This window comes from Doryrhamphus excisus, chromosome 13 (genome assembly GCF_030265055.1).
Source record: "Doryrhamphus excisus isolate RoL2022-K1 chromosome 13, RoL_Dexc_1.0, whole genome shotgun sequence".
Taxonomy (NCBI): domain Eukaryota; kingdom Metazoa; phylum Chordata; class Actinopteri; order Syngnathiformes; family Syngnathidae; genus Doryrhamphus; species Doryrhamphus excisus.
Window position 1 is genome coordinate 16,633,955 of NC_080478.1, and position 18,381 is coordinate 16,652,335.

Consider the following 18,381-nt stretch of genomic DNA (forward strand, 5'->3'; position numbering starts at 1 on the left):
CAGTACAAACAACCTCAAAGACAAACTTTACAAGCTAGCAGCTTGAAGGTACAAGACCAAAAAAAGTGAAAAATTTTAATTTGATAAATCACAGTTCATTTATTTATACAAATTATTTCTTGGGACATTGCTTTGGTTCATGAAATTCACTGATAAATACTGGTAATTTTTAGGACTGAAATAATTATCCAGTCACAAGATGCAGAACAACTCTTAAACACGGTTCTTTTTAAAACTTTACTGTGTAGACTAAAAAGAAAATCCAATACTCCACTCAGTCTACTGTGTCTGTCTCTGCTGTGGTGCATGTCATCCAACAGTACTGACAATTGTTTATTCCATTTAGACACTAGAGGGCGACATTTCACTTCAGGTATCAGTGAAATTTTTGTTGTTGTTGAAAGAAACAACCCTTTGGTCCATATTTATTCTGCTGTTTCTGTCAATAAATACAGATATTAAGCATGAGTAAGAACCTTTAAATACCATAAAAATGTACCAATTACCATACCCGATACAGTGATAATAACTCGTGTAATCAGTCTGTTTGGGCCTACATTGCACTTGGCTCCCAGGTGTGTGTCCATTGTGTCAGCTGTGTAACAACAGGCTTTCCACCAATTAAAACACATTTTCCGTTGAACTTTGTCATCACAAACACTGCGCTCATCACCAGACGGGCGTGTCTTCACAACAACCCAGCCGTTTTTGGAGTCTCTGGCTGCACACTCGGTATTGAAAAGAAGAGCGAACAGAGACTCTTGACGCTGTCGTTTGGCTGGAAATAAATAGTGAGCCGCACTGCAACAGGGCTTTGGCTGGGTGCTGCAGTTACCTTCGAGGGATCTGGCACCTGAACAACACAAATATAAAAATAAGAAGTCTTCATTGGTGCATGGCCTTCTCAATCATTTTTACAATGATAGCGCTTCACCTGTCACAGTCTTTCGTTTTTTGTTTCTCCTTTCTCCTCCGTCCTTTCCCTCTTTGTCGTTTTCTGTAAGAAACACTATAATTAAACTCTACAATAAAAAAAATACTTTGACTCTCAAGCAATGTTTTACCTTTCAATCTTCACAACAGGGTTTTTGACTCTGAGGAACAACATAAAAATGAAAATATGAATATCAAGGCAAGCCATAACAACACCTTCACAATGAGATGCAGTGCAAGAGAAGTATCCAAAATTCAACTCACAGTCACAGAGGTACTACGTTTACTGGTATCATGTTTGTACTGCGGTATGCTTAAGGTGTTCTATATTACTTTGGCACACTGAAGTAGCTCAATAAAGTCACACAATATTATACACAACTGCAAGCATACTGTTAAAGCAGAATGTTTGATACAGCACATATATATATATATGTTGTTCTTTCTTACCTACATTCACATGTCTGATGCTCCACAAAGGTCATTTCAACATATTCCTCTCCAAGCTCTGCCGGCCTGATTTTCAACAGCTGAGAAAAGAAAGAGTGGGGATTAGCGATACGCGAGGCGTGAATTGAAAAAAATCTGCGTCTAGCTATACCTGCATTGTCACATTAGTGGTGAGGGTGGGGTGGCACTCGAGCTTCTCGTCCCCACAGCAGCCTGCACACCTCACCAGGGGCACGCAGGCGGGGCTGTAGATGTGCTCCACCTCTGACGGGTACTCCTGCACCACCTCCACCAGCTTCTCAATGGTTCGACACAGGCTTCGAGCCCACACCTCTTGGAACGGCAACACTGTGGCGCGGCATGAACAATTACTGTTAATATTAATTATATATATATATATATATATATATATATATATATATATAATATATATGTATAATTATAATAATAATTATAATTATAATAATAATTATGGGCGGCACGGCGGCCTAGTGGTTAGCACGCAGACCTCACAGCTAGGAGACCAGGGTTCAATTCCACCCTCTGTGTGGAGTTTGCATGTTCTCCCCGTGCATGCGTGGGTTTTCTCCGGGTACTCCGGTTTCCTCCCAACATTCCAAAAACATGCTAGGTTAATTAGCGACTTCAAATTGTCCATCGGTATGAATGTGAGTGTGAATGGTTGTTTGTCTATATGTGCCCTGTGATTGGCTGGCGACCAGTCCAGGGTGTACCCCGCCTCACGCCCGAAGACAGCTGGGATAGGCTCCAGCACCCCTGCAACCCTCGTGAGGAAAAGCAGCAGAAAATGAATGAATGAATAATAATTATTATATATATATATATATATATATATATATATATAAATGTTAATATTAGGACTACACTCACACATACTGTATCACACACATTGTGTTGATGTAAGCGATGTATACATCAATGTAAACTGTTGCTGACCTTGTCCTCATTATACTGTACCTATGCATAATTTTCTATGCTGCGTATACTCTCATCAATATATATTCCTATATATTAATAATAAAAAACATGTGACTGTACAATTAGAGCATTGCAGACATGCATTTCAGTTTTCTTATTGTAACGTATTTGAAACCACTATATGGACTTGCAGCAATAAATGACCAGTTGACGTGGATTATGGATGTTTTTAGATATGGCCGGTTAGTATGCTTTCATTAGGAAGCAGTTTATATAATGCACAGTAAGATTTCCTGTGGGATTCAAGTGTGTAAAAGCATCCCGGTTGCCTGGTCATAGCAGAGAAAAGAACCGGGACGACTACGGTTCAAACGGAGAAGCAAGAAAAACAAACATTGAAAACATGGCTATCAACAGAGCCCCGCTGGAGCCGAGCTACCCCGGGGGCACCTCTGGGACCGACGTGACCTCTGAGGTCACAGAATGAAGCTTGACAACACAACAGCTGTTTATAAAAGACAGACATGGTGCGAGGAAAAAGCTGGGGACTTTAAAGTTGGACATTGAAACTTGACTGGATACCAATTCGATGTAGTCTTTGGACTGTGTCCTCTCATTTCTAGTTCAGCACATTACATGACTGTGTTGCCCTGTGACAGATTGACTTCAAAAATATTTCGCAATCATCTCTCAGATTCATAATTACTTACCGCTAAATGTTGTCTACCCAATCTGAAACTGGCCATAAACATCCAGTGCTATTTATTGATTGAATAAGAAATGCAATAGGACACATGTGGGCAACAAAAAAAAAACACCCATCACGTCACATGTCCCAATACTTTTGCTCACATAGAAAATGGGGCGAGTTCAAACAAAAGGTGTACATCCGATCCAGATGTAAATACTTTGAAATTTAAATCTCGTTTTCGTCTTTTAATGTCAAACCCAAAGATTCCCGTTTATAAATATCATTAATTCATTCATTTTTTTATGCCACTTATCCTCACTCAGTGGGTTGCAGTGTATGCTGGATCCTATCCCAGCTGACTTCGGGCGAGAGGCCGATACATCCTGGACTGGTCGCTAGCCAATCACAGGGCACATATAGACAAACAACCATTCACACTCACATTCATACCTATGGACAATTTGGAGTCGCCAATTAACCTAGCATGTTTTTGGAATGTGGGAGGAAACCGGAGTACCCGGAGAAAAAACAGGCATGCACGGGGAGAACATGCAAACTAAACTCCACAAGGAGAATCAAACCCAGGTCTTCCCGATCTCCTGACTATATGGCCTACACACTAACCACTCAACCACTGTGCGGGCTAGTCTAAAAAATATACTTCTTCTTCTTCTTAATATATTTCAGACATGTATACTATGTTACATTATTCTTTCTCACATATACACTTACAATACAATACACTTACGATATCTATCTATATATATATATATACATATATATATACATATACATACATACACACACACACACACATATATATATATATATATATATACATACTATACATATACATATACATGCATGCACACACACAATACCTCATTACTACACATGTCTGAAAAGGAGCAGGAAGAAGCAAAGCTTATTAAATCCTACCCCTTCTCCACGCCATAGCAGTTACCAATTCAATGTGTTTTTTTTCCACACATATAATCATAGAATCTTACATAAGACAAAACAACAAAAGAACAGTGGCAACATCGGACACCCCAGTAAAACCCCATGACATTGCCGAAGCACACCATCAACCCCGCCAACCAACCCACCTGGCCCCCCACCACCCCAGCAGTCCCCGCACACCCCGCTGCCCTCCAATAAGACGCCATTTTGGCTGGACCCATACAGTATTGTCTTATATTCAGCGTTGTCTTATATCCGGGTGAATACAACATGACAGTTAAGAATACTCACCATTAGTAGTGCTGTTGATGCCTGATGTGGGTAGACTCTGCGGAACAAAAAAAATATGGTTATAAATGAATAAATGAAGTAAATCTATTCTGCAATTTCCCCCCCTTTGGTAAATAAAAACAACTATTTAGGTTCCCAACCAGCTCCCTGTGGTACAAGACTGTGCTTATATTAATTATTTATTTTTCCTTTCCATTGTCCTCCCACACTAATTTATGTTCCCAGCATCATATAATAAACAATTTGAGTTTTTCATTTGCTTGGGAAAACACAGATCCCCGGCCTGACGCCGTCCCGGGAAGTGGAATCTCTGTTGGATAAAACATGGATAAACTCTCTCTCTGGACAGGCTGACCTGGACGATTTCGTTATTACGCTTCTGTTTGCCTGATGTTCAAAGTGCACACTAACACAATTACAAGTGAGTTACATAACAGCAACCAGACAGACAATACGTTTCCCCGATGATGGCAATAAAGACAGCTGCTTTTACACCATCTCTCCAAGATGCATCCTCTTCCTGTTATGAAGCAAAACGAGTCGGAGGATAGCATTTGTCAGCAGAGTGCATTTTTACTCCAACAATGTGATTAAAGAGGAATGTCCCGCTGTCCTTCACATGGCAGGGGGCTCCCACTAAACTGCTGACAACGTCTTGTAGTGGTGTCAACGAGATGGCTCGCAGGCAGGTCTGTTTATCTATGACTGATCAGTGACAGACACTCTGTTAGGAGCTTCGAAGACAGGGGTCACAAACACGCGGCCCGCGGGCCAAATGTGGCCCGCAGGACACTAGTTTGAGGCCCCCGCCTTGATATGAAAGTTTAATGTTAGTGCGGCCCGCGCAAGTTTGATATGGATGCTGTATGGTATCATGTACCCAGAAAAAATTATTACGTTTGATTAGAGGTTAAATAACTGTTAATAGTTATCCTCCCCATCCGTGTGGAAGTGGTAAGTTTTTGGCTATTTAAGTTTAAAGGAAATAACTTGAAGGCTACCGTTTAGGTCGCTAGCGCTCTAGTTCTAGCAGTTGCGCAATATGTTGTAAATAAAAAAAGTATAAATGTGACTATAGTCGTGTTTTGTCATGTCTACAGGGCTCTAATAATGCTTTGTTCATTTTAATCTGAAAAAAATAATTTGTCTACCCACCAACTATACGTGGTTTCTTAAATTTTTATTATTTGCCGTTTTATTATTATTATTATATTTATTTATTACTGATTTTTATTTATTTATTACTGATTTTCTTTATTCTTGATTTGTTTATTTATTTTTCATCTTATTTTGTGCAGAAAAATAAAAATTAAGATATTTGAGAACAGTGGAATGTTTTATCAGAGCTTTTATTGTAGAAAATCGGAACCAAAGCACTGAAAAAGTTTGTATATTTTTCTGTTTTTAATAAATGTTTTTTTTTTTTTTTTGGAAAACCTGATGCGGCCCAGCCTTGCCCAGACCCTAGCTCCAGTGGCCCCCAGGTAAATTGAGTTTGAGACCCCTGTTCTAAGAGTTTCCAGGCAACCACTTAAAGACTCACTGCAACCGTGTAAAAGATCGGGTAAAGAGTCACACTTTCCCCTCAGTTATTGTTAAAAGTCAGTCTGATAACTTTAATCCTATTCCAGGGTTAAATACCATATGATGTGCTCACTCTTATCCTAAGCTTTGGGTGAGAATTCTCCACATCACAAGGGCTTTTTGGCTGTTGTGAACGTGGCGAGGTGCGAAGGATTTTCTGACCTGAGTCATGGGTTAAGGCTCGACATGACGACGAAGCATCTTTGGCTCCTCCTGTAGCTGAGAGCAGAGGAGCTGGCGGATTAAAAAGGGTTGTACGATGTTCACTTAGATATTCCCTCTTAATCCTTTATAGAGCACTTACTGTATTTCTCTGACTAATTGGGAGTGGGAGGTCATTTAGGAGAAGCTCATGAGTAATAAAAGCTAAACACTTTAGGACTTTCTTGCGTCATTCTACTGTGAGACTCCTCAAGGAGTTTGTCTGGGAGGTCCCAACATTAATGGTGTCGATTCCCACATAACGGTCTACAATATTTATCATCAGTTTTAAAAGGTTATGACCGGGTTTATTGATTAGGCTCCACTCTTGCCGCTGTTTGGAACTTGCCCTGACTCAACTGGACAACATCTGACGAGGTCCACGTCTTGGAGGGCCCCGCTTTGATTGATGATCATCTCAAGACCGAGTGATCAACTCTACATCTAGGAACTGGACTATTATATTAGGTTATTTGGCTTTTCTCTGTTTAAACTTGGCATCTCTGTGTGGAGTTTGCATGTTCTCCCCGTGCATGCGCGGGTTTTCTCCGGGTACTCCGGTTTCCTCCCACATTCCAAAAACATGCTAGGTTAATTGGCCACTCCAAATTGTCCATAGGTATGAATGTGAGTGTGAATGGTTGTTTGTCTATATGTGCCCTGTGATTGGCTGGCGACCAGTCCAGGATGTATCGGCCTCTTGCCCGAAGTCAACTGGGATAGGCTCCAGCATACACTGCGACCTGAGTGAGGATAAGTGGCATAAAAAATGATTGAATGAATGATATTTATAAATGGGAATCTTTGGGTTTGACATTAAAAGACGAATATGAGATTTAAATTTCAAAGTATTTACATCTGGATCGGATGTACACCTTGTGTTTGAACTCACCCCATTTTCTATGTGAGCAAAAGTATTGGAACACGTGACGTGATGGGTGTTTTTTTTGTTGCCCACATATGTCCTATTGCATTTTTTTCATGCTAGGTTAATTGGCGACTCCAAATTGTCCAAATTGTGTGAATGGTTGTTTGTCTATATGTAATAATAATAATTACAATACATTTTATTTGTATAGCACGTTTCAGAGTACTCAGAGATGCTTTACAGTGAAGAAAAAAACAAGTTGAGTAAAAAACTGTGTAAAAGATGCTTAAAATACAACATCCATACATTCATTCAGAGGCTAAAAGCAGGGCGGGGCTTGTGATTGCCCAGTGATTGGCTGAGACCAGTCCAGGGTGTACCATGCCTCTCGCCCAAAGAAAGCTGGGATAGACTCCAGCATACCCGTGACCGTAGTGAGGATAAGCGGCATACAACATGGATAACATGGATGGATGAAATGCTGTCACAGTGAGAAGAAGGAACATTTATGTGAGGAAGTATTTCCTCGGCTAACTGCTCAACCACGGCAGAATCTAATCAGAAACAATAACCCGAAACACGGTAAATATTCAATAGGGTGAAAAAGAAAATATGAAAGAGAACAAAAAGATTCACTTGTCCGATGTTTGTCTCGTCAGATGTACGAGACTCAGACTTTCAGACTTTACATTCACTGGCAGCTCCACTACAGCGGGTTGGTTTGCAGAGTGAGAGTTAATCATATGACAGCACATAAAGATAAACCACAAAGGCTTATTACACTCCACTCCAACAGTGTGGACCGACATCATTTTTAACCTTCTTGCTTCACTCATTTTCAGCAGAAGTCATTTCATAACTTGAGAATTTAGTTATGCATCATTTACATCAGCAAGGGAAGAAATGTAGTTGGCAAAAGTACTGCTAATAATAAAACCACTAACTTCATCATCCACTGTATATCACCAGTCAGTAGATCCAATTAACACTTTAATTAACAAGGTAGTGGCTGAGGGTTCAAGAGTCAATTAAAGATTGACCACCACTATCAGCATTGCAATTATACAAGCCATCAATAATACACAAAAATGTATGGAGATGAATACCATTACTAAAGCAACAAACCCATTAATTAATTTGCTGTGTCGCCAATAAGGTGCCTAGTGGCGTGCATTGGCTCAAACTGCCTCCCAACTGGCTCATGGTGGCCCGTAACTATGGCAAAAATTGAGTTTGGCGGAAAGAAAATTTCAAAATGTTTAAAATCTTTGTCGCGCCAATTGCTTGATGCAAGTGTCCACCAAGTGGAACCAAATGTTACAAACAATCCGCCTATTGGAATCCACTGGAATGTAATGGCGCGAGCAAAGTTGCGGCAATGATGCTAGTAGTCCATTGGGCTGGCGCCAGATGGTGCCAGTTTGCGCCAAAGATTATGTGATTGGCGGGTAGTGGCTCTGTGTGGCGCCGAATAATGGCACCACAGCGAGCCACTACTGGCATTACATAAACTGGCATTAACTCATTATCTTTGAATATATGGTCTGTAAACAACACAAAAAAACTTTGACACTACAACATCATCTGGAGAAGTTCGGAATCAATATTTATCTAATAATGTCACAAAAACATTCATTTTCTATGTCGCTTGTCCTCACTTGTTGCTTGTCTGGAAGCTATGTTGGGGCCTATCTACCTGACTTTGGTCGAGAGGCGGGTCGCACCCTGAACTGGTAACCAGCCAATCACAGAGCACATATAGATAAACAACAATTCACACTAATTATTTGCACTTATTAGAATGAGGGAGGAAGCTTAACTGTGTGGGCGACATGCTAACTACTAGGCCACCTTCCAGCCAAGTGACCCAAAATGAAAACAAATACACTTTAGACTAGCCCAACTGACTTATATGCTAAATATATTCCTTCTTCCTTCTTTGTGTACATAAGCTTTCAGACATCAATGAATCAGAGTATGAAAAATACTGTAAAATACTGTAAAACTGTAGGGAAAAATACTGTATGCCTGCTAGCTGGCCCTGTGAGGTGAGGCTGAAATCTGATGGTTTAAATAAATTCCACAAATTCGATTTCATCACTTAAATTGAGTGACTACAGCATATTCTGGGTGATGTCTTCAAATAAGCTAATTCTGCCAATAGACACACAACAAGAAGACTGTCCAAAGTATTTTTTTCAACGTTGCTTTCAGCAGTGCAGGCCAGTGATGCGCCTCTTAAAAAAAAAGGCCAGGGAGTGGCGTGTTCTGGTGTCATAACACCTCAGACCACACAGGACCTGAAGCAGTAAAGCAGAACGAGCGAACACAAACAAAGAGACGGTTAGACGGGATTGGGAAACAGAGCTACCCGCCACCCCCCCGCCTCACTCGTCCTCCCTATCCATCGAGAACCAGATGCCACATGATCGACACCATGACCGCAACATTAATTCTTGTGTCTCTCACAGGAGCTGCAGGTCACTGACTGTATCTGTTCAGCACTCACTGGAAAAGGACAGCTGTTTGTGTTGCATATACACCCGCAACGTCAGCACCGCCATTACAGGTCTGACAGTAACCAGCTGGTTCTCAAGGGTGGTCGTCGCACCGTAGCAGAAAACTTGAACAGAGCGTATGCAAGATGTACCGCAACAATTCAATAGAAGTGTTCAAATCCACAGGTTGTCAACAATAGAAACAGAATCAATGCAATACTTTGAAATTAAAATGGAAAAATAATGCATTCCAAGTGGTTAGCGCACACACCTCACAGCTAGGAGACCCGAGTTCAATGCCACCCTCGGCCATCTTTATGTGGAGTTTGCATGTTCTCCCCGTGCATGCGTGGGTTTTCTCCGGGTACTCCGGTTTCCTCCCACATTCCAAAAACATGCTAGGTTAATTGTCCAAATTGTCCATAGGTATGAATGTGAGTGTGAATGGTTGTTTGTTTATATGTGCCCTGTGATTGGCTGGCCACCAGTCCAGGGTGTACCCCGCCTCTCGCCTGAAGACAGCTGGGATAGGCTCCAGCACCCTCTGTGACCCTCGTGAGGATAAGCCGTAGAAAATGAATGAATGAATGAATCCATTCGAGGATCAATAAATCACCATCATGAAACCTTTACTAGCTAAATGCATTGCTTTACATGCCACGCAAGTGTAAAAAGAAGTTAAGTAAAAATGACAATATACTATTTCTTCTTTCAGGCAGGAAACTGGACATGAAATATTTGGGGCACCATAAAGACTGGTCTTCCTTTAACACTCCTTGATGTATATAGTACATATACATATACATATACATATACATATACATATACATATACATATACATATACGTATACGTATACGTATACGTATACGTATACGTATACATATACATATACATATACATATACATATACATATACATTTAGTATGTACATATATGACATGTACATATATGTACTTATACATATATGACAAATCCATGTACATATATGACATATATGACATATACATATATGACATATATGTACATATACATGTACACAATGACGGATGAAACTGAACGAGATTTGCTGCTGGGTCCAAAAAAGGGGAGTGGTGCTAGTAGATGTCACTCACTCAAGGCTCGTGGACAAGCACGTGGCCATAGTGTGCACGCACATACACAAGAACAGAAGATGGTATCGACAATTTGCATTAGCATGGCTGAAAAAACATACCAGAAAAAGTAGCCCAAAAAAGCCAAAACGAGAAGAGCACTTCAATATAGTAAATATAGGAGGTGCTGTTTAGTGATGCATCTTGAGGTACAAGTGACAAAAAGAGGTAAAGTCTGTATAAATTATGTAAATAAACACATTTTCCTCAGGATTATCACATTAATTTATGTGCAAATGTCTTGACCAAAGCATACACACACACACACACACACACACAAGGCAAGTCTTAAGATAAGGCTGAGCGGTGGTAATTGTGGTCTCCATTACAGTAAACGCTGCTCTCTCTCTGTAAACCACAGTAAATTACATCCAGATGGAAGATTAAAGTCTGCTGAGTAGACGGCTGCCCCGAGCGTAACCGCTCCATCTTCTCTGCTGGAGGAAGTAGAAATCCATATTTCCTGATTGCGACCGTCCCCAGGGCCGGGACATTACAACTGGAGAGGAATACCACAACATTGCCACTCCTTTTCGGCTTGTGGGTCACTGTGCAGAAATGTCAGCCCGGATGAGTGTGAAAGGAAACCAAGGCGCTGACAAGAGATGTAATGTCGATGCAGATGTTTAGAAAGCTGCTGCCAAAGAAAGTGCGCTACAAGTTGTGGAAATGTGATGTCATAATGATGACAAGAATAAGGGAAAAAACACGACATCTGTACAAACACAGACACATGTGCATGTTACACAGATGGTTCCACTCAAGTATTGTTTTGCTCCTGGTGGAAAGGAAGCACCTGTGCCAGCAAAGCTAGGAGACCCTGTTCTTGCTCCACAAAAAGATATACTTGCTAATTACATTTTTATCACAACATGCCCAACATGTTAAAGCAGAATCAACATGTATTTGCAACATGTATGCAAAGGCTTGTTTACAATGTAGATCAGGGGTCTCAAACTCAATTTACTTGGGGGCCACTGGAACTCGGGTCTGGGTGAGACTGGGCCACATCAGGTTTAAAAAAAAAAACAAAAACAACAACAACAAAAAAAAAAGGCATGTATTAATAACAAAAAAATTTAAAAAAACTTTGCTTTGGTTCCAATTTTCTACAAGAAAAGCTCTGATAAAACATTCCACTGTTCTCAAATATCTTACTTTTTATTTTTCTACACAAAATAAGATAAAAAATAAATAAACTTAAACAAGAATAAAGAAAATCAATCAATCAGTAATAAATAAATAAATATAATAATAATAATAAAACGGCAAATCATAAAAACTTTAGAAACCGCATATAGTTGGTGGGTAGACAAATTATTTTTTTCCGATTAAAATGAACAAAGCATTATTAGAGCCCTGTAGACACGACAAAACACGACTATAGTCACATTTATACTCTTTTTATTTACAACATATTGCGCAACTGCAGGGTCTTGAGACACATGCTAACTCGCAAACTAGAGAGCTAGCGACCTAAACGGTAGCCTTCAAGTTATTTCCTTTAAACTTAAATAGCCAAAAACTTACCACTTCCACACGGATAGGGTGGATAACTATTAATGGTTATTTAACCTTTAACATGAACATTAATCAAACATAATAATTATTTTTTCTGGGTACATGATACCATACAGCATCCATATCAAACATTAAACTTTCATACCAAGGCGGGGGCCTCAAACTAGTGTCCTGCGGGCCACATTTGGCCCGCGGGCCGCGTGTTTGAGACCCCTGATGTAGATAATATCACACCCTTGATTTGTAATGCCAGCAGATGTTGATGCAACACAATCAAATTTGCACCTGTAGACTTACTGAATAATAAAAAAAAACATTCCTGGGGGGTTGAGGGGGGAATGAGCAGGAGGGACGTGTTTTTTGGCAACGCTTTTGCAGACTGCAACAGGATTTAACCTCAGATAGAGCTAGATTAGAGCATATGGTTTATATGCAAGTGTCACTCATAGCCAGGAAAACAAAGAGAGTGTCAAAGTAGTCAAAAAAGAAAGGTGGGTGGGAGTTATTTCATGACCCCCATTCACTGCACCTTCATTAGTGACAAGGTGAGCAGGAAGTGATTATTCTACGAATGTTTTGTGGAAGTCATCAAGGCAGTAACAATTACTTCACTGTACACACACTCAGTACACAAACAGAAAAGCCAATAAATGATTCATGTTATGACAAAAATATATTTAAAAAAATATTAAAATTATTATGTCTTGGGTGTCTGGCCTCTTGTTGCTAGGCAGAATTCATAGGGCTCAGCCATTACTGCCCCGCAAGTCAATGGAAAAAACAAGCCATAGACAAGTCACTGCTGCACTGTATTAACAATAAAATACATATTGCAAAGAAAGGAAGCTAGCGCCATATTTGTTGCAAATTAACTAAAATATAAATACAAGATATTTTAAAACACTGGCCACTAGGTGTCACTAGTAATACGCACCAGACTCGGCAAACACAAGCTTTTATTATTAAAATGATTTATCTAACATCTCATCATCATAACAATAATATGGGCTATTGTTGTGGCAGAACTGATACTCGACTTATTTAAGTGTAACTTATTTAAGTATTGAATAGATTATTTTCTTTACTATATTGGGTAATGTGAGTGTAAAGATGACTATAGGGGTGTTATTTCATGTCTCCAGGGCTCTAATAATGGTAAAAAAATCACATTTAGAAAGTCATAAGCAGGTTTTCTATGCTATAACCACAAAGATATTCTGATTAACATTGAATTCTACTTTAAAATACCGTGATCAGGTATGGAACCAATTAACCTCCAATTAAACAGATTTCAAATTTGATTTCGCCCTCTCTCATTAACACTTTATATGGCGACTGTTATTCCAACTCTGTACAGTGGACGGCATCATAACGCTGCTAATTAACATAACTGTTTTAATACATCTGTTCATTGATATATTGAGATATTAGCTGTACAATGACGTGTATATTGTCTTGTAGATCAGTGCACACTTTCATGGAGCCCAGGAAACTCATAAATTCGGTTTTGTAATCATTTGTGTATGTGACAAGGCACATGTGCGACAGGTACAAAACACCTGGATGTCTATAATTCTTTGTTCTGTTATTAAATATTACAATTTTTCAATAAAACACTCAACAACTCAAGTTAGCCTCTATCTAATGATAACAGTACATTTAGTGAACGATTACGCCGCTTATGCAAGTGATGCACTATCATTGATAACACGCATTTCTGGGAAGAGAATCCTTCTGACGCAAGCAGGGCAGATATTCCCTCTTTATTCCTCGGACTAAAGGCACCAGAGGACGGTATGGCTTCTGTGAAACAGCCTGACGTGGTCTCAGGGCTAAAGAAATAACAAACACCTTCTCAGCGAGGATGTTAAATCAGTTCATAGTTGCTGTCAATCATTACAGTGAAAGGGGAGGCATTAATCCACTACATTCTGAGGACCCTGGATTTTGTCACTTGTGCTTTGACTACAAGCAGGCCATGAGCTGATTATCAAGGATTAGTAGAAATGTGCTGATTCCACTCCCTCATTCGCTCTCAGGCCAAGCGGCTGCTTGTGTCTTTGGTTGGAGTGGTGACTTTGAATACCATAAGTCTTTAAATGGGGAGAATTTTTTTTAAAAATGCCAATTTAGTCTTAATCAACTGAAACTTAATTAATGTGACTGATCGAAAAGTCAATGAAAATAGCTTCCACACAGGCAGAGATATGTTTTAGGTGTGAAAACTGCACGTGGATGGCAAGCACGCATAAAATATAAAAAATATTTACCATGTTTAAATACCAATTTAGTCTTAATCAACTGTAACTTAATTTATGTGACTGATCGAAAAGTCAATGAAAATAGCTTCCACACAGGCAGAGATATGTTTTAGGTGTGAAAACAGCACGTGGGTGACAAGCACGCATATAATAAATATTTTAAAAAAAATATTTAAAATTTGTCATACCATGGCTACGCCCTCACTCATACGGGCTGATAATTCTCCAAAAGTAGAATATAACACAACAACTAAATGACTGACAATATTTACTTATCAAGTAGAAAATTAAATGTTTCCACGCACCACTTGCAATTTACACGTGTGCCACTAGGGGCACGCGTACCCCTGGTTGGAAATCAGTGCTTGGGGAGAATTAAAAGAACCATATTGGAGGTAACAGTAAATTACAGTAAAACAAAAAAAGTTCAGTCAACAGTAATGACTAATTCTGTATACTTTATTACTGTAATAATGTTATAAATGTAATGTAATAAAGCCTTTCTATGACGGGATTAGGATGCAAACAAAAAGCTAATATTAGTACTTCATTAGTACTCATTAGTACTGTCAAGTTGTGACGATGCCGAAATAAGAACACTACTGCGGTGTGTAAAACGGTAAAAAAATTATTATAAAATTCGATTATTCCAATCAAACATTTACATGAGTGACTCGACAAAGAACGGAAGGTGTTGGTTTTTTACCTGTGCAGGTAAGAGCAGCAGATAAAGAGCCACAGCAGCCTCGACCACCAAGACCAGTTTCATGTTGGGTTCCAAGCGATGATGGATCCACGTCAAAAACAATCCCAAAAAAAGGAAAAAGACGCCGGACGGGAAAAGTGATCCGAGCGAGACAAGAAACGTTGACGTTAATCAAATCTTGATTAACGCGTCTTGATTAGCAATCATAATAATAATAAATAGGCTATATCATGTTTTTTTTAACTTCACATGAACAGAAGGGATCAACCAACTTGGTAAAATGATAGTAATGGCGGAACTAATACTCGTAGTAATAAGCCTTCCAGCCACAGAAATCAGCCTCCAAGTTCCACTCCTGCCACATAAATACACACTTGTCTCTAATTGGCCCTCACTACCTTTTTCACCAACTCAACACTTTTATCCCCTCCCCTCAGTGGTTCTTCCTGACCACCCCCTCCTCCTCCTCCTCCTCCTCTTTCTTCTGGCTCTTTTACTGCCCACCAAGGCTCCACATGATGAACTATGAAATGGAAACATATCAGATGCTGTATAGGTGGTGATCACGGGGTTCTTTATTCCTGATCTCCAGACTACACAGCAGGTGATTTACGCAGGCTGAGTGCATGTGGAAGACCGCCACAAGAAGGAGGAGGAGGAGGAGGGGGGCAGGTAAACATTTAGAGAGCCTCTTTGCTGACCCATGGCTCCAGGATGCTCAGTGATTTTGGGCTGCAGAGACAGGAAAAAAAAAAAAAAGCAGGGGGGAAATTCCATTACTGTTGACACATAGAGTTAATCTTCTCTGTTTGCAGAAACCTTGGAAGGAAAAGGATTCCTTGTGGGCTTCCATGCATTCCTTCAACAGGGCTGAATAGTTGTAGCTTCTTGTGTTATTGTACAGATCACGCTCTCTAAACATCTCACATCGTCAAAGCGGACAGAGGAGCTGCAAGGAAAACAATCAGCACGCGAGGAAAGACATTATAACAAAATTGTCCCTTTCGTTATCATCCCTCTACAACAGGGGTCTCAAACTCAATTTACCTGGAGGCCACTGGAGCTAGGGTCTGGGCAAGGCTGGGCCGCATCAGGTTTTCCAAAAAAAAAATTTTTTTTTATTAAAAACGGAAAAATATACAAACTTTTTCAGTGCTTTGGTTCCGATTTTCTACAATAAAAGCTCTGATAAAACAATTCCACTGTTCTCAAATATCTTATTTTTTATTTTTCTGCACAAAATAAGATGAAAAATAAATAAACAAATCAAGAATAAAGAAAATCAATCAATCAGTAATAAATAAATATAATAATAATAATAAAACGGCAAATAATCAAAACTTAAGAAACCACATACAGTTAGTGGGTAGACAAATTATTTTTTACAAAGCATTATTAGAGCCCTGTAGACATGACAAAACACGACTATAGTCACATTTATACTCTTTTTATTTACAACATATTGCGCAACTGCAGGGTCTTGAGACACATGCTAACTCGCAAACTAGAGAGCTAGCGACCTAAACGGTAGCCTCCAAGTTATTTCCTTTAAACTTAAATAGCCAAAAACTTACCACTTCCACACTGATAGGGAGGATAACTATTAACAGTTATTTAACCTTTAACATGAACATTAATCAAACGTAATAATTTTTTCTGGGTACATGATACCATACAGCATCCATATCAAACTTGCGCGGGCCGGACTAACATTAAACTTTCATATCAAGGCGGGGGCCTCAAACTAGTGTCCTGCGGGCCGCGTGTTTGAGACCCCTGCTCTACAACCTAATACGTCTGAGTCCTTGAAGATGATCTGTCTTCACAGCGACATGTGCATTACAGAGGAGGAGGCCGTCAAAGAAGTCTCCCTGCAGGCTGTGATGCCTCAGTGGGCAGAGACGCTCTGCTCGGTGATCTATCTGTGTTTTCAAAGGTGCACTCAGTGATCGCGCCCACTAAGATCACTGGGCTCTGTTTGCACTATAAATATGGAGTGACACCAAGCCAAGCTGTTGGGAGTGATCATCACACGTCTGATCATGACACAAGGCTCCGACTCCCTCTTTTTACAGTCGTCGAGACCACAGACTTAGAAAAAAAAAACAAAAAAAAACACTTGGGTAATTTCCATGTAACGTAAGGGGTGTGGCAATGTGGGGAATTGAAATATTAAATTTTGGTGCAAATCCATTTTTTTCCCCCACTGTTGTTATAACAAAAAAAGAACAAGATATAAACAATGTAACATGAGGTTGAATACAATTTGTTCTGGAACACTAGTCCCCCTTTGTTAAAGTTTTTTTTAACTATTTTTCCCGTAGGAAATAATGAAGACTAAACAGTTCCACCATGAAACCATTATTTTACTGCAAAATCCGTGGTTTAAGGAACATGTCAACATTCTCAACTGTCATAAGAATAAGTAAACAACAGTTTATATTAAGCTGCAAAACAATACAACAGTCTTAACTTCATTAAGACATGACGACTTAACCCCCAACCTGTCCTAGTTGGCCGTTGTTCATGCAGTATTATTGATTTGTATACCGAACAGATTGGCTGTACAAGCGATGGCTCCAAGAACACCGCAGCTGTTGTGATTTATTTATTTGGAAGGCCACCACAAAGTGCAAGCTTGGATACGGTGGTAGAGAAGAAGGAGTACAGATAACAACAATAATAACAACCCCTGCAACCTGGTTGGAGAACCTGTGGATGAACAGGAAGTGCAAAAATCAATAAGAAAAGACAATCTATCTCACTTTTTCGCATCGTTGAAAATAATGAGGGCGGCACGGTGGTCTAGGGGTTAGCGCGCAGACCTCACAGCTAGGAGACCAGGGTTCAATCCTGTGTGGAGTTTGCATGTTCTCCCCGTGCATGCGTGGGTTTTCTCCGGGTACTCCGGTTTCCTACCACATTCCAAAAACATGCTAGGTTAATTAGCGACTCCAAATTGTCCATAGGTATGAATGTGAGTGTGAATGGTTGTTTGTCTATATGTGCCCTGTGATTGGCTGGTGACCAGTCTAGGGTGTACCCCGCCTTACGCCCGAAGACAGCTGGGATAGGCTCCAGCACCCCCGCGACCCTCGTGAGGAAAAAGCGGTAGAAAATGAATGAATGAATGAATGAAAATAATGATAGGTCCATTTTTGCTGGACTGAAATTTGAACCTGAATCTCAGTTTGAAGTTTTGCATTTTTTTTTTAAACCCAAGTGGTGTGAGCTGGTCGATGTTCTCTTGATGTTGTGAAGAGCAAATTGGTGGCTCTCCAGAATTGGAGTGACAAAGTAAGTTGACCCCTCATTTTCCTGG

At 39.9% G+C, this 18,381-nt stretch overlaps 1 protein-coding gene across 1 annotated transcript; it reads right to left on the reverse strand.

Annotated features, from left to right (window-relative positions):
* Window positions 1–90: 90 nt before the first annotated feature.
* pgfb (placental growth factor b) lies at window positions 91–15,420 on the reverse strand. The gene is made up of 7 exons (XM_058090624.1): window positions 15,060–15,420; window positions 4,268–4,304; window positions 1,535–1,731; window positions 1,384–1,463; window positions 1,065–1,094; window positions 935–997; window positions 91–853 (listed from the first exon to the last, which is right to left on the reverse strand). The coding sequence occupies exons 1-7, from the start codon at window positions 15,120–15,122 to the stop codon at window positions 832–834; spliced, it is 492 nt and encodes a 163-aa protein (XP_057946607.1). The 5' UTR covers window positions 15,123–15,420; the 3' UTR covers window positions 91–831.
* Between the last annotated feature and the right edge of the window lie 2,961 nt (window positions 15,421–18,381).